This window comes from Apiotrichum porosum (genome assembly GCF_003942205.1).
Source record: "Apiotrichum porosum strain DSM 27194 chromosome Unknown scaffold_10, whole genome shotgun sequence".
NCBI classification, from domain to species: Eukaryota; Fungi; Basidiomycota; class Tremellomycetes; order Trichosporonales; family Trichosporonaceae; genus Apiotrichum; species Apiotrichum porosum.
Genome location: NW_021167117.1, coordinates 550,472 through 570,604, shown reverse-complemented (window position 1 = coordinate 570,604; position 20,133 = coordinate 550,472). Strand labels below are relative to the sequence as shown.

At 59.1% G+C, this 20,133-nt stretch overlaps 7 protein-coding genes across 7 annotated transcripts; 1 reads left to right on the top strand and 6 right to left on the bottom strand.

Annotated features, from left to right (window-relative positions):
* Positions 1 to 277: 277 nt before the first annotated feature.
* EHS24_001333 (uncharacterized protein) lies at positions 278 to 2,418 on the bottom strand (the record flags this gene model as incomplete). The annotated part of the gene is made up of 11 exons (XM_028617133.1): positions 278 to 564; positions 621 to 775; positions 826 to 881; positions 921 to 1,107; positions 1,156 to 1,573; positions 1,644 to 1,713; positions 1,760 to 1,849; positions 1,903 to 1,965; positions 2,013 to 2,048; positions 2,108 to 2,160; positions 2,217 to 2,418. 11 exons carry the CDS (start codon positions 2,416 to 2,418, stop codon positions 278 to 280), a joined length of 1,617 nt encoding a protein of 538 aa, XP_028474440.1.
* A 1,824-nt stretch (positions 2,419 to 4,242) lies between these two features.
* Positions 4,243 to 6,436, bottom strand: EHS24_001332 (uncharacterized protein; the record flags this gene model as incomplete). The annotated part of the gene is made up of 4 exons (XM_028617132.1): positions 4,243 to 5,215; positions 5,259 to 5,610; positions 5,698 to 5,831; positions 5,880 to 6,436. 4 exons carry the CDS (start codon positions 6,434 to 6,436, stop codon positions 4,243 to 4,245), a joined length of 2,016 nt encoding a protein of 671 aa, XP_028474439.1.
* Positions 6,437 to 7,068: 632 nt separating this feature from the next.
* Positions 7,069 to 7,582, bottom strand: EHS24_001331 (uncharacterized protein; the record flags this gene model as incomplete). The annotated part of the gene is made up of 4 exons (XM_028617131.1): positions 7,069 to 7,073; positions 7,139 to 7,205; positions 7,256 to 7,420; positions 7,481 to 7,582. 4 exons carry the CDS (start codon positions 7,580 to 7,582, stop codon positions 7,069 to 7,071), a joined length of 339 nt encoding a protein of 112 aa, XP_028474438.1.
* A 1,737-nt stretch (positions 7,583 to 9,319) lies between these two features.
* EHS24_001330 (uncharacterized protein) lies at positions 9,320 to 10,271 on the bottom strand (the record flags this gene model as incomplete). Its single annotated transcript, XM_028617130.1, has 3 exons — positions 9,320 to 10,001; positions 10,065 to 10,141; positions 10,194 to 10,271. 3 exons carry the CDS (start codon positions 10,269 to 10,271, stop codon positions 9,320 to 9,322), a joined length of 837 nt encoding a protein of 278 aa, XP_028474437.1.
* A 464-nt stretch (positions 10,272 to 10,735) lies between these two features.
* Positions 10,736 to 11,305, bottom strand: EHS24_001329 (uncharacterized protein; the record flags this gene model as incomplete). Its single annotated transcript, XM_028617129.1, has 4 exons — positions 10,736 to 10,927; positions 10,993 to 11,092; positions 11,135 to 11,211; positions 11,255 to 11,305. 4 exons carry the CDS (start codon positions 11,303 to 11,305, stop codon positions 10,736 to 10,738), a joined length of 420 nt encoding a protein of 139 aa, XP_028474436.1.
* A 663-nt stretch (positions 11,306 to 11,968) lies between these two features.
* On the top strand, positions 11,969 to 16,551 carry POL1 (DNA-directed DNA polymerase alpha catalytic subunit pol1; the record flags this gene model as incomplete). Its single annotated transcript, XM_028617128.1, has 3 exons — positions 11,969 to 12,061; positions 12,190 to 12,391; positions 12,428 to 16,551. The coding sequence occupies 3 exons, from the start codon at positions 11,969 to 11,971 to the stop codon at positions 16,549 to 16,551; spliced, it is 4,419 nt and encodes a 1,472-aa protein (XP_028474435.1).
* An 820-nt stretch (positions 16,552 to 17,371) lies between these two features.
* EHS24_001327 (uncharacterized protein) lies at positions 17,372 to 18,304 on the bottom strand (the record flags this gene model as incomplete). The annotated part of the gene is made up of 3 exons (XM_028617127.1): positions 17,372 to 17,837; positions 17,959 to 18,096; positions 18,249 to 18,304. The coding sequence occupies 3 exons, from the start codon at positions 18,302 to 18,304 to the stop codon at positions 17,372 to 17,374; spliced, it is 660 nt and encodes a 219-aa protein (XP_028474434.1).
* Between the last annotated feature and the right edge of the window lie 1,829 nt (positions 18,305 to 20,133).

The following is a 20,133-nucleotide window of genomic DNA, read 5'->3' as shown; positions in this document are numbered from 1 at the left end:
ACAGCTTGATTAACACTGTCAGTTGGCCGGTACAGTATCGATCGCTAGGACAGTGCAATCCCACTGTGGATGAAGCGAGACGGTGACTCTTGGCGTTCTCCTTGCTCCAGCGTGAAAAATAGTAAATCGTTAGACTTCGACCTTTCGCATCCACAACTATATTAACACAACAGTACACGTCTCTCATGGGAGGGACGGACAAAGTGTCCGCCTCCAGCCGTCATCGTCAACAGTGTCCAACCTGCCTGTTCAGGAGGCGGCCCCGAGACCTGGGGCACTACATGGTACCCTCGACATCGTCCATGTTGCGGTGGATGATATAGTGCTTGCGCCCGGAGATGAACCAGCACAGCAGCCCAATGAGCATGACGCCCGGAACAATGGCGATGTTGTAGTTGAAGTACTCGGGAGTCCACCTCTTGAAGTACGGAAAGTGGAAGAAGATGACGACAAAGAGCATGTACACGACAGCGGCAATGTTGACGAACCAGCCCCATTTCCCGAGGAAGAATGCGCCGCGGGGGAAGCGGCGGCCCTTGATCAGACTCATGACAATGAGGGGCACTGCGACGAATGTCAGACGACAAACAACGGGAGTGGGGGAGGAAGTTATGACGTACCGTAGACGACCAGTGCGAACGTTCCAGTGCAGTTGAGGAAGACGTTGAGGGCCGTCTCTGAGCCGAGGAGGATGAGGGTAAGAGCGCCGCAGAAGAAGACGTTGAGGAGGATAGCCCAGACAGGCACCTGCAAACGTCCTTGGATGGAGCCGAGCCTTTCCTCATCAGCTTTTATCGTCGCCCTGATGGACTGGCTCCAACTCACCACTTGGGCAGGAAAGCGCCACCCTCACGGGCGAATGTGAATATCACACGAGACGACTGGTTGTCAGATAAGTGGGAGGAGCAGGATGTACGCACGGCAAGCTGGCATTGGAAGCAGGCCATAAACTGCGAGTAGATGAGGATGACGGCCATGCAGACGACGCCGGCCTGGTTCTTGACGGTCGCCTCGAGAAAGTCAAAGTAGGGTGTTCCCGTCTGGTTGAGGGCCATGGTTATCTGCGAAACGCCACAGAAGAGGAAGGTGAGGCACATGGCGGTGGCACTGCATGTAAGCGGGGGTGCCGCAGGAGTCAACTTGTATTGTACTCACGATACGAGCGAGATAACAGGTGACAGCCACATGACGCGCGGAAGGTCGACGGCAGGGCGGTTCGTCTCCTCTGCGAGATGGGTGACGGCGTCGGGGATGCCATAGCCGGCCATGATACCTGCCAGGCCAATCATGAAGGCGACAAAGTTGCTCCATCCTGAGAGGTTGAGTTCTCCAGTGAAGACTTCTGCCGCCGTGGCCTTGGTGGGGGAGAGGGAGATGGGCACAATGAGCCAGATAAAGAAGCCGCAGATGAACCAGACCAGACTGAAGATCTGGAGGTGGTCCATCGCCTTGACGCCAAAGAGGTTGATAAGGCCACAGACGACGAGAATGGCCATGTTGACGGCCCAGATGTGTGCGGCCGTAGGCACGTAGTCCTTGTGCATGAACGCCGCGAGACTGATGACCTGGCGGGCTGCGGGCCGGTTAGCAAATGCGGGCCGCGCGTGGTGTGGGTGTGGCTTGGAGCCTATATCGCTTCTTACCCAGGATAATGGTCGAGCCCATTGTGGCGAACAGATACAAGCACGACAGGGCCCATGCGACACCGTACGACTGCTCTGTTCAGCATGCTTATCTCCCAGCTGGCTTTACAACTCACTGCAAAGCGCTTGAATCGCCGCGGGAAGAGCTGGAAGGCCCATTCCTGTGGACCCGAGGATGTGGGCCAGGTACTGGCAAACTCGGCAAGCTAGGCACGGTCAGTGATATCTCCACCGTCGAACGCGTTTTTTTGCCACTCACCGAGAGGTAAATGAGAATAGCTCCAAAGCCGGTCACCCAGATGCCGTACAGGAGCAAAACAGACTGGAGAGCGATCAGCAAAACCTACGTGTTGACGAGCCCAGGCTTACCCCTCCAAAGAGAATCGTCTGCGCGAGTGTGTTGAACTGTTGGGCCCCGGTCAGCCTCGTACGTCACCCCGCCGTTCCCGTTCTACCGTACTTACGAGGTTGGCCCACGCGCCACCCAACATGATGGCCACGGCCAAGAGCGACGGGACTGGAGAGAGCGTTAGTACAGCCCATCCCGTGATCCAGTGACATGCGACGACCTACTGGAGAAGCCTTGGTGCAGCTCTCGCTCGTTGGTCACTGCGCCCTTGAGACCATGCGTATCGCGAATGTGGCCAAGGCTGTGGTCCACGCCGAGTTCGGTGATGGTCCCATCGAGGTCCTTCTTCTCGATGGTCGTTACGTTTGTGAGGTTGGGAGCGAGATCATGGTGCTCCTCGCCGTGGTGCAGTTGAGGGGTGGACATGTTGTGTGGGTCGTAGTGGCTCGGCGCGACAGGGCCCTGTCTCGTCGCTGACCTGTTAGGAAAAAAGGTGTGAGAGATGCTGAAGAGAGCAAGAATAAGACGATAAACGCGAGAGGGGTGGGGGGAGGGAGTGATCACTGTGGAGAGAAGAGTGGGGAGGCGTTGTATGCGCCGCCGCCAACATGGCCCACATGCCGGTTAGCACCTGTTGCTACAACAACCGACCGACCTGGGCTGGGCGTTGGATCTCGTGTGACCGTGTGGCCACCACGCTGGCTTCCATGGCGCAGCGCCTAGACGTTGTGTTACTTACTGCAGCGGTCACTCACCCTCTGGCCTCTGGCTGCAGGCAAAGTCATATGACAAGGCCCAAGGTCTAAGACAATGGCGCAAGCCCGCCAGATGCGCCACCCAAAGATGCGGGTTCTGCTCTCTCGCCGCCCCCGGGCAGTGTGTTCGCAGACCACACACCATGTGCACACTCTAAACGGCATCGCGGCATCTCGATTCCAGCGGGCCAGCGTACCAGCGTCCTGAGCCCCATGGGGCCAGGGCTGTTCCATAGACCCAAGATACAAATGCAGGCGCCCAAGGAAACGGGCCGAACGTAATAAACAACAATGTTCTCGGGGATGCCCTGGTGACCCTCTCGTGAGCGCTCAGAACAGAGAGAGGGCGGCGTCCGCCGCGGTGCAAAGTTGGATTCACCTGCCCACCTGACTCATGTCGTTCTTCTGTATTGGACCCACATGCTCTGGGCCTCTGGCCGTGTCTCCGCCGACGTGGCTGTCGGGCGGTCGGGTTACGTCTATAAGTGGAAGCGGCGCGAAAGAGCCTTACGGCGGACACGTAATGCGCACACGGCCTAGCGCCGATTAGGCTCTACGACGGTCTGTGTTCCCATCACCTGCACACTGTTCTCGGCGCGTCGCGCTCGAGACTCGGTTCGTGTTCGGGCGCGCAGCATCGAGATAACAGCGTTGTGATGACCAGGGGCGCCAGGCGGTTGTATAGACCTGAAAGATCGACGTGCTGTGTGTTGCTGTCGTCGGTCAAAAAGGACGACATCGATATCCAGTCCACGGCCTCGACGCACCCAACGACGGCACTGCCCATGGTGGAATGTACCATGTGATCCTCCCTGCTCTGGTGACCTGGGTGACGGACACGGGCATTCCACAGCTCCCTAAAGGCAGGCTTACGCCGCGCCGCCGCATTCACCCACGACTGCTTTCGGGCCATGCGGCCAGAGCTGCAGTGGCCGAGATTTGAGTCCCCGCTGTACCGTTGTACTGCTGTTCGGCAGCACCGGAGTTCGGCGTGGTTCGCAGACTTGTTCGGATAGCTCTGACCTGTCGTTCGGGGTGTGTCATATTCATCACACACTCATATAACGTCGTATCCTGCGTGTGTACCGACACCAAGTCACCTCCCTTGCAAAAGTGAGTGAGTGAGTGCAAGTGCTGCCCACCCGGTACCCGTACGCCCCACCGTGCGCTGCAACATCGCCGTGCACTAGCCAACAGTCCCGCCGACCCGCTACATCGGTCCACAGGCGCCCAGCGACCCATGCTGCCCAACTTTGCTACCTTCTCCTTACAGTAAAGTGTTTTGCTGCGACACCTTCACCTTCCAAATAACCTGTACATTTTACGAATAGTACAATCTAGTATGTGTTTTACCTACAAACAGAAAAAGCAGCTCTTCTCGTCACACACACACATACACACACACACAGACCAAAGCGTCCGTCGTTCTTCATGTCCTAACGCGGCGGTATTTACATGGTGGCTCCAGCCCAGCCGTTGAGCCGTTGTTGGCCACTTAGGCCGCCGAGTGGTCGCTACTCGGGTTCGTGGCTGGAGAATGGGATGGGGAGAGGGGCTCGGAGCGGGTGGTCAAGGCCGTCAGCTGGGTCAAGTGCGAACGCTGGGACAGGGCCGACAGCTGGGTCGGGGTCGGCAGCGTCGAGCTCGAGTCGGTGGCGCGGTACGTCGACTCCCATTCGGGGTTGTACGAGGGCGGGAGGAGCTCGACCGTCTCGTCGATACGCCCTGCGTCCTGGTCAAACGCAACGCGCTGTGCGGACAGCGGCTCGGCCGGGTGGTGGTCTTCGAATGACTCCTGCGGCATGCGGAGCACGGGAAGGATGGGACGGACGCCCTTTGGCGTGACCGGCGAAGGACCTGGGCTGTCGCTGTATGGCTGCGTAGACGTGCCCTCTGTCGGGCTCGCACCACCACCTCCACCAGAAGTGTTTTGGCCGCCATAACCGTTCTGAGCCATGGCAGCAGACAAGAGCCTCTCGTGCGACTCGCTTCCCATGGGCGAGAGGGGCTGCGACCTCGGCGGCGGGATGCCCAAGATGAGCTGCTGCTTCATCTGGTGCGCGCGGCTCAGTGTCGCCTCTGACGCCTCGCGGTTGAGTGTCGCCACGGACGGTTCGCGGTGGAGGGCCGGCTCCGTGGGTACTGGCGAGGCAATGTGCTCAAAGGGGACAACTGTCGCCGGCACCTGTGCGGCCCCGTCCTCGACCACGGATACGCTCCGGCTCTCCGACTCGACGCTGTGGCGGGGCTGCTTCTCCATGGCCATGCCGTCCTCGGACTCGGCACGGCTGACCGGCCGACGCCGCCGCCCGAGGAAGAAGACCAGACCTAGCAAGAGCGTAAGGGCGACCACGCCGCCCACGACACCGCCAGCAATGGCCCCTGTGTGAGACTTGCTGGGCGGGTCGCTCGTCGTGTCGGGAGGGACGACAACCGGGGTCGTGTTGTTTGTCTGGGTGGTGGTGGTGCTGCTAGGCGTCAGCATCGGACTCGGGCTTGAAAGATACTCACTTGACAGCAGAGAACAGGCCGATGCGGGTCAAACGGGCGCCAAACGCAGACGGCGCGGACTGTGTGCCTTCCCACAGGGCTGGCGTAATTTGCAGCGTGTACCTTTGCCCCGGGTCAAGGCGGGCATTGAACAGCCGGGTCTCGGGAATGATGTCGTCCCAAGTAATGTTGAGGGTGACGGTCCCATTGTATTCCGGGAGGGGCGGTGTCGTCTCAACCTTGATGGAAGTGTAGTTCATCCCTCGACCGCCCCACAACACAAAGCGCGTCGCATTTATGGGAAGAGCCATGCTGACGGAAGCACCCGTCCCGCTACTTGCAAGGCTCGTGTACCGAATTGTGGTCGTGTAGTCTGGAAAGTGTCAGTGCCTGTAGGGGGAGGTTGCCAGCGAGGACCTGTCTCTCGCTCTGGGTGTAGCTCAACCAGTAGCAGACGTACCAATGTTCGCCTCGAGTATTTCTGGCTTCCACGTCCCCGCATACTGCATGGAAGCGTTTCGGCCGTTTGCCTGTGTGCCGTCCAGAAAGCTCCAGGTCTCGTTGGGTCGCTCCTCGTCAATGGTCGCAGACGTGCTGCACTGTCAGCATGTTTCCGCTTCCTGGGTCACACGAATGGCTCACTTGAGGGTCTCGGTGTAGGACGTGTACGCAAAACTCTTGAAGACAATCTTCCCGACAAAGTCCGAGTCGACGTTGAAGGACGCCGTGTGGCCACCGTATGCCAAGCCGTCGGTGGAGATCAAGTCGTCTGTCGGGTCCCACGGGTCTGATGCGTTGGCGTACAGCTTGCCGTCGATCATGAGGTAGCCGACCCTGTCGCCCGAGGTATTTGCGGGTGTGACGTCGGCCGTAAAGTAGCAGTCGGTTCCGTGGTACGCAATGGTCACTTGAGGCAACGTGTCGTTGGATGCTGTCGCCGTCACCGTGTCGTTTGACGACAAGGTTCCGTTTGTCGACGAGCTTGTCGACGACGCAGTGGCGTTTTTCACCAAGACCCACTGGCCCTGGAGAACTGCGTTCTGAGGGGTAGTGAATGCGACATTGTTGACACTGGACAGCGGGGTGGTAGTCGCGTTCAAGGCGAACACCTTGTCTGGCGCCACATCCCACGTAGGGGAGAGGGACGAGAGGCTAAAGTTGGACCAGACCCGGCCGAGGCCGTCGTCAGAGTCGGGCATGTTGCCGTCGTTGCCGTCGCTGCCGTCGTTGCCGTAGCGCGCGAGACGCGGGGGGACGAGGTGGTGGGAGGATGAATGTGTATGTATTATGTGAATGGTGGATGGAGAGATGGGAAGAGGGAGAAAGGGAGGGTGAGTGTGAGATTCACACATTTCATGTTGCGCAGTGGGTAGGACAAGAGAGAGCGGGGCCAACGTGCAAGGGAGAGAGGGGGAGCGTGCGCGCGTGCGGGAATTCCCCTGGGCGGGCGGGCGGGGACCGTGGGTGGTGGGCCGTGGCGCCGTGGGATGGCTGTACGTCATTCACCCCCGTTTTGCGTCCATTTCATTGTGCCGCCCGCAGTAACCTTTTTAAACCTTGCACACATCAACACCTCCTGTATACCAGGCTCATCAAGTGACCCCGCAAGAGAGAGCAAAGTCAAAAGGGTAATCCAACTGACACGCGCGTCCCATGTCACATTTTTTTGGGCGCGTTGGCTGACGGCCTAGTAGTAAACACGACAAAGGCGTTCTAGGAACCCTTGTGTGATTGGTCTCTCCGTGGCGATTGGGCTTTGCGCAGGTTGCGACAGATACAGATATGCCAGTATACAAGAAGAATACAAACGTACAAACAGGACCAACTGAGACTACACTGTCAGGTCTAGTTTATCACACACCCTCTGCCCGCGGACATTGAACTGGGTCCCATTCCGTTACCCTCGACACCCGTGTCAATGTCGAAAGCTTCACGGACAATCTGCATTTCATGGTGCCAGCTGGGCGTCTTTGTTCGGGGTCAGCCCCCAGCCACCACCTGCCACACACACAACTCACGCTGTGCTCTAGAGTAGTCAGTGACCACCGCGGCTGCCCTCGCTTCTTGTCGAGAACCTGGGGCTCGATGTAGGCTCGTATAATCGCTATTGCCTCCTCGCTCGAGTGGGCGCGACCAAGCTTGTCGAGTGTCTCCCCGCATGTCCTGATATAGGGAACGTGGGGCTGCACAGTGTTAGTGATGGAGCCGCCGGAAGGGGTACGGTGGGCAAATGAAATGCTCACCAGGTTGTACCGCATGAACACGAGCTCTGGCTGGGGCTCGCCGTGGGCCTTCTCCCGAATCTTTGCCTTTGCAACACTGGAGATGGCGCAGATACCGGTCATGGTGGATTTGCTAGAGTTGTCGAGTAGAGACTGAGGATGAGGATGACTGAATATGGTGTGGTTGGGTCTGAGCAGGCTGCTTGCTGCAGTACTTGTACTTCACATGGATGGTAGTGCGACGCGCCAGTCGACTATGGGTTGGCACACAGCTTGCACCAGAAACGACGTCAACGAGAGCATCCAGGACCGCCACCCCCTAGTGCTACAGACAACCGCACCGCCGGGGATCCTACCCATATAAACGCAGCGGGTCTGCCGAGTGAGCGGGAAAAGGCGGTTGTGAGGACCGGTTCTCTCGGCCACGGCCTGTGGGCCTTGGGGGACCTGTGACGGCAGAAGCCAGTGCCCAGGTGGATGATGGACTTCAACAACGAGCAGTTGTGTTAGCCACACAACAACAACTGTCGTTCCGTGCACCCTATGATGCAATTCGAGTGCACTATACGCAAATGTCCATCAAACCAGTCCACCAAAGGCTGCCCAGCTGTTCAAGTGGCCAACTGGACATGGTACCAACGAGGCAAACGGCAAGAAAGGTGGAGACCAGGAACCGCGCAGCCCGCCCCTCTGCACCGCCTCGCCACAATCTAAGCTCCTTCCAACGGAATGGATCAGCGCCCATGTCTCCTCGAAGGATCGACGGCGGTGGAACAATCTGAGAGGTCTTGGCAATGGACATTCTGCACGGTGTGGAGGAGCACCAGACGATCAGATGAGTCCGTGAGGTTAGTTTGCCGAACACCGCCGTTGCTCGTTCAGCGGCGAGCCATTTGGCACGGCGGACGGTTGGGATCGAGGTTGATGAGGACAAGGTGTGGCTTACCCCGTAAAAGTCTCGCCCGCCAGGGAGACCGACCCGATCGTATCTCAAGGTATCTTAGATGGCCGGGTCCGGCGAGGACCCGGGAACGAGGTCCAGCTGCAACATGCGATGACAGTGCATGCATGTGCAGTACAGCACACCTGTACACTACTGAGGGATGCACGCTGAAGAACTTTCCCCCAGTTTGAAAGGCCACGCCCAGGCCTCGCGACATCTTAGAGGACCCTTGGTTGTGCCTGAATGTGTGATGTTATCCATATCCGGAATCTCCCTCAAGTCCCTACAGTTGCTGTACTGCTGTGGACCCCTCCCAGCCATTCTCGTAGACTGGTCCCAGACGAGAGGGCTGCACCGACAAGGATGCTTCTTCTGGAACAGGTTGGCCATGGACACCCACGTGGCGATCTGGTGACATCGCCATAAGGGTCAGCGACGGGAGACCCGCCGCCAACGAGCGCGCAAGAGGCAGGCAGGGGATGATGCTCGGTCCAGCAAAACCTGGCTGCACTGCTATCTCTCTGTACAACCTGGTGTCTGCGGTAGAGTCGGTCGGGGGTGGCACATGGTGTGTGGTTGCGGACCTGCTACTGCGGGTGGCTGATGTCGTGGGCGCCATGTCTTAATGTCTTCCGAGGCGCGCGAGCGTTGCTCACAATGTGCGTAACGAGGTTGTCAAGCATGTCTCGTGGATGCCGAGCTTGAAGCTCTAAATGATGTTGTAAATGCGAAGGTATTAGGAGGAGAACCGGCAAACCCGCAATGAGCCGCAGGCCGCCATTCTATTCACCACCATCCCGCTGCGTTACGATCGCGGATGTCGTAATGCCCGCTACGCCTCATGACAACCGTCCCGGCTCTGGATCTCCCGCAGGTGCGCACACCGATGCCATGATCGACGAGGACACTGGATGTGCTCAATCGGCGTCCTCGGTGGCATAGATCGAGCAGCACTCGACGTCGGAGGGCTCGTCGAAATCCTCGTCCTCGTCCTCGTCCTCGTCCGAGTCTGCCTCGGAGATCAAGGTGGTGGTGGTGTCGAGGCTGTCGACGTCCCCGGCGTCGTCGGCACCGAGCTCGAGGAGGTAGCGAAAGGCCGGATGCAATGCTGTATCCAACTCAAACGAGAGCGAGTGGAAGGAGAGCGCCGTGGGTGCCCGCTCGCTCTCCGTGGGGTCGCTCACGTCCTGCTCGGCGGTGTGGAAGGCCGATTCATCTTCGCCCATCTCGCCCTCTGGGTCGCCGTCCTCCTCGGTAGCTAGGCGGAGTGCGAGCAGCTGTGTGCTTTCTGGATCTGGGTCCTCGCTCGCGTACGGCGGTGGTGGATCGGCCGTTGGCGACTGGACGCGGACAACGGGCGCTCGGTCGAGGTAGTGAAACCCGCAGTACAGCGTGGTCGGCCGGCGTGGGACTGTGGTTTCGCGCGGGAGAGCACTGAGGGGGAGCGGCAGGCGATAAGCTTTATGGATGGCTCGGAACTCTGGTGCAAACTCGGGAAACAGAGCGGCGAGGACCTGGAGCTCGCGCTCGAGGTCGGCTCGAGCTCGTGGCCGCCATTGTCGTGGCTTGATGTATGATTTCAGGACCTGGAGGACGTATCTGGAGAGCCGGGGGTGTCAGTCAAAGGTTTTATGCTCTCTGGGGTCGACGCTTGGGACATACGGTGGATCATATTGCGCTCTTGGCGTGGACAGGATGCCTAGCAGGTCATCAAACCCGCTCACAGGCGGTACATAACCCTTCTCATGTCAGTAAAACGCTTGGGGACATGACGAAGGCTGGGTGACTCACATCTCGGCCCGTCGGTCGCCCTGGCATGCCGACCAGGAGGGCAATGTCGTTCATGAACATGGATGCTGCGCGCGCCATCCTGGATGCCGAGTGTGATGGGTGTGGCAAGGCGCTATGCACAGATGTCGCGGGGGAGTGGATGAGGAAGAGAGTGCAAGCACGAACGAGTGTGAGGTTTTACCAGAAGAGGACCCAGGCATGATGCCGTTGCCCGGTGGTTGCCTAGAAATACAATGAATGTCTCGGGCTGGGCGACGACAGTTGCTTGGACGGGTAACTATAGCCCAACAACGTCTGCTCCTGGCACCAGGTCCAAGGCCCGCACAACGATCCGGTATCCCCAGCCGCGGAACGCATCCAGTCGCCACACAAAAGCACAATGTTGTGCAAGCATGCTACAAGACGAGCATTAACAGGCGCGCGCGATACATGCACAAGATTACAACGGTTACGAGCCACAGGAGTATCACAAAAGCCGCCGGACATGGCCGCAGCCAAACCTCGCACGACGTCATTACACGACGAATGATCCAATGGATGTCTTACACCCTGCCTTGGGTGCCCAGCTCGAAAAGTCGGCCCAGCTTGGAGAAGAATCCAGGCTTGCCGTGCTCCTGCTCGTAGAGCGCTTTGGCCTCGGCGTTCCTCTCCTGGAGAGACGGGATCGTGGGGTCAAACGTGCCAATCTTCCAGATACGACGGACGTCGTTGATTTCGGTGCGGAATTCGGGGAACTGCAGAGAGAGAGAGTCAAGTGAGCTTCTGCTCGTCCTCGTCGCGGTCAAACACTGCTACACACCTGTTTCTCGAAAGACTTCATTTCGAGGTCGAGGTCCCCCACCTTGCGGCCACGCTTGGACTGATCCATAACCCACTGGGCAAGGGCGGAAGCCACATATCTGTGTCAGAGTCAGCCAACGCCCAGCCTCAAGAGAACACACTTGTTGTTTTGGCCCCTGCGGCTCGATTCTAGCGCGTGGTAGATGGCATCATACGTCGGCATCGAGTGGACCGCGGGCTACAGTCGTTAGCGGTGGTGGTTGAGGTCGAGGTACACATACAAGCTTCATTACGATGACGCCGCCGTCGCCGCCGTTGGCCCCAGTTTCCATGATGAAAGTGTTAAGAGTGGTAGCTTCAAAGTGCTGAGTGTGCGAGTGTTTTGCCCTGCGAAAGTGGCAAAGCGAGGAAGACGTAGGTTAAAGGGGGTGATGCGAAGAACGAGCTGGGAGATGTCGCTTGTCCAGTACGTCCACGGAGTACCAGAGTTCGGCCAGTGCCTTGGTAATGTGCACAGCTTGCCAAGAGTGTGGCTTCGCTTCGCCCGGCTACACACCCACCATCCCCTCCAACGCTGCATTTTCGGTGCATTCTGGTCCCACCGTCGGGAAAGAAGCATGCTGACAGGTAACATGGGTATGATGAAGTTGCAGAGGTTGCCTACAATGTCCCAAGGATGCCTTGTGGGAAGCAAAGTGTCGAGCCAGAAACTGTGCTGTTGTGTTGTGTTCTTGACCAGCGATCCCGCGTGGAGCTGAATTACACTTTCCGCTGGAAATCCATTACAACACTGCGGTACGGCGGGGGCAATTCAATTCTAAATAAAGCACAAAGCAAACAAACAAGACAGTAATTTAAACAGTACTCCCCCTTTCGCATCTTCACGGAGCCTAATTGACGCGCGACGCGCGACGCGACTGACCGCGGTCATGTTGTCCTTCCGCCAAGCTGATTCGACCTGCACATTACCCACACACACAACAACTCATACCACCATGCCTGCAACACGCGGTCCAGGAGCAAAAGTTGACCGTCTAGCAGCGCTGCGCGAGGCGCGTGAACGGGGAGGTCGTCTCTCGCAGTGGAAGGTATGTCGTCTCCCTTTGCATCTCCCTTGGCAGCGACCGGGCGAGCCGCAGCAGACAGGTTTACGCGTGATGCCGTCCCCTCCGTCCGCTGTTGTCGTTTCCACCACTCTTGCTGACACATACTCCAGACCGATGATGCCCAAATCTACGACGAGGTTACAGACGAGCAATACACGTCTATTGTCGGATCGCGTCTTGAGGAGGACGACTTCATTGTCGATGACGACGGAAGCGGATACGTCGACAACGGAATGGACGACTGGGGAGGCGGTGAGGAGGAGAGTGAGGATGAGGACGACTTTGAGGGCGAAGATGAGGAGCTGCGCAAAGGTAAGCTGAAGCTCCCACTCCTGTAGCTGACAACAGCACGCAAACAGAAGAGAGCGAGGGCACGCGCCAAGGCGGCCAAGGACGGTAAGGTCAAGGCGACAAAGGCCAAGCCCAAGTCTGCTCTCTCCGACTATGCACGCTCTGCACAGACTGGCGCGTACCGCCCGGCACCGGCCAACGAGGACGACTTTATGGCGTCTCTACTCTCGACCGTCACTGCCGAACCATCGCGCAAGCGCAAGTCGTCGCCCCCCGAGTACCCCAGCAGTGATCCCGCGGCGAGCTCCGACTCTGCGTGGTCCCGCGGCAAGCGGTACGGCGACGACAGCGAGGACGAGGTGTGGGACCCTATCCGCGGTTCCATGGGCAAGAGGCCCCGCGTGAGCGAGGCCACCATCAAGCCCTACGACGGCAGCGAAGACGAGAATGAGGGTGTCGACTTTGGCATGGACATCGACGACAACAACGATGACGACGCGGTTGTTGTCAAGCGCGAGCCCGTTGACGATGGCGACGACGAGATTGCCATCAAGCCCGCCGCCGCCCGTACCGCTGCGCGTGCTGGACCCCGCCGGCGCGTCAACAACTCGACCGCCGTCAAGAACCTGCTGGCCAAGCCTGAGCCAGAGCCCGAGATGGAGGACGAGGTTGAGGTCAAGAAGCCCGTCCTGTCTTCTCGCAAGCCTCCTACCGACCGTACCCACTGGCAGGCTGTGCAAGCATCGCTGCTCCCTCCCAAGAGCGACTTGGACGCCGTGCGCGTCCCGCAGGGCGGCGCTGTCAAGTCTGAGAACGTCCTCGAGGAAGACGGCAGCCTGCGCATGTTCTGGCTCGACTTTTTGGAGCAAGACGGTGTGGTCCACCTCGTTGGCAAGGTCCTTGATCGCTCCTCGAACAAGTACGTCTCGGCGTGCGTGAGCGTCAAGGGTATCCAGCGCAACCTGTTTGTGAAGCCCCGCGCCAAGCGCTTCTCTGGTGGCCGCGAGACCGACGTCGAAGTCACAAAGGCCGATGTGTACCAAGAATTTGACTCTGTGCGGTCCAAGCACGGCATCGAGGAATGGGCGGCCAAGTTTGTCAACCGCAAGTATGCGTTCGAGGACCACTCGATCGACCGTGGCGAGAGCGAATGGATGAAGGTCGTCTACCCGTACGACCAGCCTCAGATCGGTGAAGGCTTGACCGGTCAGACCTTTTCACACGTCTTTGGCGCCAACACGACGGCGTTCGAGCTCCTTGCCCTCAAGCGCCGTATCATGGGTCCATGCTGGCTTAACATCAAGGACCCTGTGCTCTCTGAAAAGGCAGCGTCGTGGTGCAAGATTGAGTTTACCGTCACCAACCCCAAGCACGTCAACCCCTTCAGCGACGACGACGAGACGGCCCCCAAGGACAACCCGCCTCTCACGTTTATGAGCATTGCCTTGCGCACCATTGTCAATCACCGCGAGAACAAGACTGAGATTCTCATCGCTACAACTCGTACCTGGGAGGGCCTGAACATTGACGACCCCACCCCACCCGATCGCCAGGTCAGCACCTTGTCGACGATTGTGCGCCCCATTGAAAAGTTCCCTCCAAACCTCGAAACCAAGGCGCGGGACCCCCGCTCTCCGTTCCAGGTCGTCAAGGCCGAGCGCGCTCTCCTCAATGCGCTTCTTGCCACTATCAACCGTCACGACCCCGACGTCATTGTCGGCCACAACTTTTTGGGCAACTCGTTCGAGGCGCTCCTGTACCGTCTCAAGGAGCTCAAGGCTGACCACTGGAGCCGTATTGGCCGCTTCAGGCGCAAGGGCTTCCAGATTACCAAGGCCGGCAGCAACGTGCGCCTCCTTGCAGGTCGTCTTGTTGCCGACCTCTCCAGTGATGCCGCCAAGGGCATGATTTCGTCGACTACGTGGTCTCTCACGGAAATGGTTGCCACCCATCTCAAGATTACGCGCGAGGATGTCGATCCCGAGGACACCCAGACGTACTTTGACCACACGGTCTCGTCGCCTGACAAGCTCGTCCACTTTATCCGCCTGGCTGAGATTGACGCCTACTTCCAAATGGCCATTGCAGCACGCGTGCAGCTGCTTCCCCTCACCAAGCAGCTGACCAACCTCGCCGGTAACAGCTGGAACCTGACGCTCAACGGTGGTCGTGCGGTGCGCAACGAGTACATCCTGCTCCACGAGTTCCACAAGCTCAAGTATGTGACGCCCGACAAGTCGTTCAAGATGAACAAGGTCAAGGTCATCAACGACGATGGCGAGGAGGAAGAAGTCACTACGGGCCACAAGCGTGGCAAGGCCAAGTACGCCGGTGGTCTCGTGTTTGAGCCCAAGCGCGGTCTGTGGGACACGTACATTCTCGTCATGGACTTCAACTCGCTTTATCCCTCCATCATCCAAGAGTACAACATCGACTTTACGACCGTGGAGCGCGACGATGTCGAGGACGGTGACGAGGAGAAGATCCCCGAAGTCCCAGCCCAGGAGACTTCGCAGGGCGTGCTTCCGCGTATTATTGCCAACCTCGTCCAGCGTCGTCGCCAGGTCAAGGGGCTCATGAAGGACAAGACCGCCTCGGCAGCCAAGCTCCAGCAGTGGGACATTAAGCAACAGGCGCTCAAGCTTACCGCCAACTCGATGTACGGTTGTCTTGGTTTCGCCGGTTCTCGGTTCTCGTCGCGTCCCCTCGCCGCTCTGACGACGTTCAAGGGTCGAGAGATTCTCACGCACACCCGCGAGCTCGCCGAGTCGCTCTCCCTCGACGTCGTTTACGGTGATACCGACTCGGTCTTTGTCAACTCCAACGTGTCCAACTACGCCGACGCGGTCAAGATTGCCAACGAGTTCAAGCGAGCTGTCAATGAGCGCTACAAGCTCCTCGAGATTGACCTTGATGCCACGTTTGAGCGCGTCCTTCTCCTCAACAAGAAGAAGTATGCGGCAGTCAAGATTGACGAGGCCGGCGAGCGCAGCACCGAGGTCAAGGGTCTCGACATGAAGCGTCGCGAGTTCTCCAAGCTGTCCAAGGACGCCAGTGGCGCTGTACTCAAGGAGATTCTCTCGGGCGAGGCCACTGAGAACGTTGTCACAAAGGTCCACGAGCTGCTCACGGGTCTCGGCGACACTGTGCGCTCGGGCGCTGTCCCTATCGACGACTTTATCATCTTCAAGCGTCTCGGCAAGAACCCCGAGGACTACCCCGACAAAAAGTCTCAGCCGCACGTCCAGGTCGCTCTGCGCATGAAGGCTAAGGGTGTGGCGGTTCGCGCGCACGACGTCATCCCTTACATTCTCTGCCTGGGCGCCGACGGCAAGGGAGCGCGCTCGGCGCAGGCCGACCACGCGTTCCACCCCGACGACCTCCGTCGTGCCGGCTCCGACCTCAAGATCGATTACGACCTCTACCTCGATGCCCAGGTCCTCCAGCCCGTCCTCCGTCTCTGCGAGAACATTGAGGGCACCGACCGTGCCCGTCTGGCCGAGTGCCTCGGCCTTGACCCTTCGCGCTACACCTCGCAGCAGCATGAGGCACCGGAACGCGCCTTCTTCACCCTCGAGTCGCAGACGTCTGACAAGGAGCGGTTCAAGGATGCCCACCCCTTTGCGCTCAAGTGTCCTGCGTGCGAGGCAGGGTTCACATTCGAGGGCCTTGCTGCCGCTGCCGACGGCTCCGAGGGCGTCACCACCCTTCGTGCCGGAGCGGGCATCACCTGCCCGGCGTGCTCCACCGCCGTGCCTCCTGCCTCGGTCACTGTCCAGCTCGAGACCCAGATCCGCGCCTACATTGCCCAGTACTACCTCGGCTGGACGGTGTGCGACGGTGAAGACTGCGGAGCGCGCACCCGCGCCATGGGCGTGTATGGCCGCCGCTGCCTCGGCTTCAACCGCCCAGGATGCAGGGGCAAAGTGTCGCTCGAGTACACCGACCTCGCACTGTACAACCAGCTCCTGTACCTGCGCACCTTGTTTGACACGGACAAGGCTCTGGCAGACACGAGGGGTACGGGTCGTCACGAGGACGTGCGTGCCCTTTCGGCGGGCAACGCGGGCATCCTCGGCCAGGGCGTGAGCGTGGTCGACAGGTATCTGGACAAGAATGGCCGGCGCTGGGTCGACATGCGCGGCCTGTTTGCGTTCATGGAGAGGATCACCCTCGTGTGAGTGTGGCACGGGGGTACGGGGTACGAGAGGAGGAGGAGCTTTTGTAGGGTTTGTTCTGTAGGATATAGACGCGCATGGCATGCACTGTGACAAGATTAAGAAAACAGAATGGGTGCGTGGGTGCAGTCGGTCCACGCAGTTTAGCAGTTTAGGTGCCACAGTTTCGACTCATTCAGTATGTACCTGCAGCGTCGGTTCAAGCTGTCCCATTGTGCGGCTGGGCCACCAGCATGGGTATCGGTAGGCGTATATCACCAAGACTCAAACGCCAAACAGCGATCTGTTCTGGGCCCAGAAGGCTTCCTTTTATTGATGCATTCAAAAACGCGCGGCGGGTGGACGATCCGTCCATCGGCGATTTACGAGTGAATTTCCTTCATTTTTGTTTTCGATTTGAGCGGGAGTGCCGTGTCCGACCGACTCCCCCGTTAGCGTCCCACAGAGGCGAACCTGCAGTGGGTACAATACCATCAGTCAAGGAGGAGTAGAATTGATTTTTTTTTTCGGGAGAACGGGGCTGTGCTGAGTGACACTGCAAAAGTGGCCACTGCGAAACGGACTGTGTTGGGTCGGTGGCGCCACCTCCCATCTGGTAGCTCGCTGCCCAAATTGATCGCAGCGAGGCAACATGGGCCAGATCGCGAGTGTGGCATAGGGAAACGCACAAATCAAATACACAGGGTGCGTTGGGGGGGGGGGGAAGAGTTTGGGTCTAGCATAGGGGAGTTTGGTCTATCTAAAGTTTCTTGTGGGCAGCAAACGGCGTGTGTATGTGCCATGGAACGTGCCACGCGGAGGTGTTTGGTATAACCAGTCACACCTAGAGCATGCCGGCGCCAGCGAGCGCGCCAACGAGGCCCATGACACCCACCGCGACCTGCGCGCCGCCCACGAGCGGGACAGCCACGCCGCCGGCCGAGCTGGCCGTGCTGGTGCTTGAGCTTGCGGCGCTCGTCGACGACGCGGCCGTCGTGCTTGCCTTGACGGACGTGGCGGTCGTCACGGCCGACGAGCTCGCAGCGGCGCTCGTGACCACAGCGCTGGACACGCTTGCGGTAACGCTCGCGCTCGCGCTGTCGGCATAGCTGTCGGTGGCCGAGTCTGTCGCGACAGAGTCATAGTCGTCCGTGCTGCTGTCGGTTGCCGATGCGTACACGCTGTCGGTGCTCGAGTCGGTCCCGCCGCTGTCGTCGGCGGTCGCGGTGGCGGTTGACGAGCCCGACGCCGAGGACGCGCAGTAGCTGTCGAGGTAGGTCTGGGCCTCGTCCGAGTCGGCCGAGTCGCACCTGTGAACGTTGGTCAGTGGCGGGCGGACAACAAAAGTGGCGCGAGTGGGGAAGGAGGTCACTGCACTGCGCAGCGCAGCTCCTTCCCACTCCCACTCCCTTGCGCACAGCCTTCACTCACTCGTCAAAGCACGAAAGGAACGCACTCTCGCCGTCAGTGGTGCAGAGGTCGTCGGTGAGCTCGGCGTAACACGTAGTGATACAGCTGGTGGCCGAGGACGACGAGGTCGAGTCCGACGCCGTGGCGGTATCGGTCGAGCTGCAGTGTCAGCAAATGCAGATCGCTGGAGGGTCGAAGGAGGGTGCAGAACGATGACACAGGGGTATGGAAGACGCCCACGACGCCTCCCGCGTACGGAAGACGGGAGACAGGCCTGCCAGGGAGAATGAGGGAGGAAGCAAAGGACTCACTCCTGGGCAACAACAACGGCAGCGAGGCCGACAGCAGCGAGGGTGTAGAACTTCATGGTATGTGTGGTTGTGGTGGTGGATCGGGGATGTTAGTTGGTGATGGTATCGAAACGATGCGCCGTCGAGTAGGACTGGTTATGTACTTGTTGTCGAGGACGACCAAACATACGGCTAACCCCTCGTCGTGGTGCTATTCTCTACCTGTGGCTCGCAGTAGTTGACTGCGGCGCGAGGCGCGATTCACAGCCAGTGCTGAGCGCAGTTATGGGTTGGTTGGGTGCAGACCCGGGCCGCGGCCCCGCTCGCCCCTTGGCCTCGTGTATATACAGAACTTGCGCAGACATTCAATGCACAGTTACCCACCGGTGGCAGTGTCAGTTGGGTCTCTTGTTTTGTTGACGCTCGCAACGCAGTGTACATCTTGCCGATTACGGCTAGGTGACCCCTGTGGGCTCGCAGTCGCGTGCAACGCGTCGCGTGCGTGCACTTGGAAAGGGTCCGAAGGTCTGCAGCGTGGTTTGTGTCGTGTTGCGCAGACCGATCAATTGACAGTCCATCGATTGGTTTGTGTGGTGTGGGCTCGCGACTGTGCAGCATGTGTTAGGACATGCGTATGGTTAGTTTGTGGCACTAGTCATCGCTCCGTACGGTCCGTCTTCTGCCAGCTCAGCTCGCAGCACCGTCGACATCGAAAACCGATGCCACAGCTCCTCGCAGTGACTTTACAGGTCGCAGACGTCATAGCCACATGCAGGGAGAGAGGCAGTGTCCAGCACGCGAGGGACAAGGCAATGCTATGCAGTCATCCCATGTCATTTGTCGAAACCCCCAGCGTCAGAGTTAATTCCCCCCTCCCCCGGTCTGGACCTTTGCTGGCGTTTTCTTTCACTTGATGCCCCTGCGGAGGCCCCAGATGCCAGGACACCTCTCTCCCTGCGTGACGTCTTATGCGCTCCCTCATGGACATTGATCGATCCGGCGTGGCGGTGTCCCAGGATTTGCAGGTTGCAGGTAAAAGGCAGACCCGCAAAAACGGGCCCTACGAGATCTGGCCCAGCGACGAAAAAAAAGACACACCTTTCAGGACAAAAACATCGGCATTCATAGGTTTCTCGCCCGTCCGCGATCCGCGACACGACACGACACAAACAATGGGCGTTTTTTGTGTCGTATCGTTCGGCTCAGTTAGGCGCATGGCTTATACAACAATGGCGCTGTGTAAACGGGGGACTGGGCCATCCCGATACAGTACAGAACCCCCGTTCGGTCGTCCTAGAGGGCGTGCGAACACGGCTAGGAATGCAGGTAGAGAGCGGTCGTCGTTTGCATGGCAGCCCGTACTAATTCCAGACGCCTGTTTTGGACAACCCAAACACACACACCCAACATCGGCAATTTCTCGGGCCGCGGCGGGCGCCACATGCAGGACGCAGCGCGAGCCAGAAGGCACACACACGTTCAGTCTCTTGAAACTGTTGCTGGACCCACACCCTTCGCTGTGAGAGCCCTGTGTCCTGTGTCCTGATGGTCGCCCAACTCATGCGCTGCGTACACCAGACTATGTACATCGACGCCGTGCCCCCTTCAGAAGCATGGCGACGGCGTCCATGCGTCGCGGTTTGTGTTGCTTCACGCGAGACCCCGTTCTGCTATGCCCTCGCTGCTCGCTTCTAGACGCCAAGACTGCGAGTCCCCCCCGGTACATGTGTGGAACGGGGGGTCGCTATGTGGCGTCAAGGCGGTGCTGTGAGGCAACGGGGACGGGAGAGAGTGTACTGTGGGTGGTTCGGCGCCGGTCGCCGTTCGCCGTTCGTTTGGCGGGACGGTGTCAGCTGGCCTGGCCCAATGACTCTTGACTCTGTGGAGTGGTGCTGCGCAGTACAAA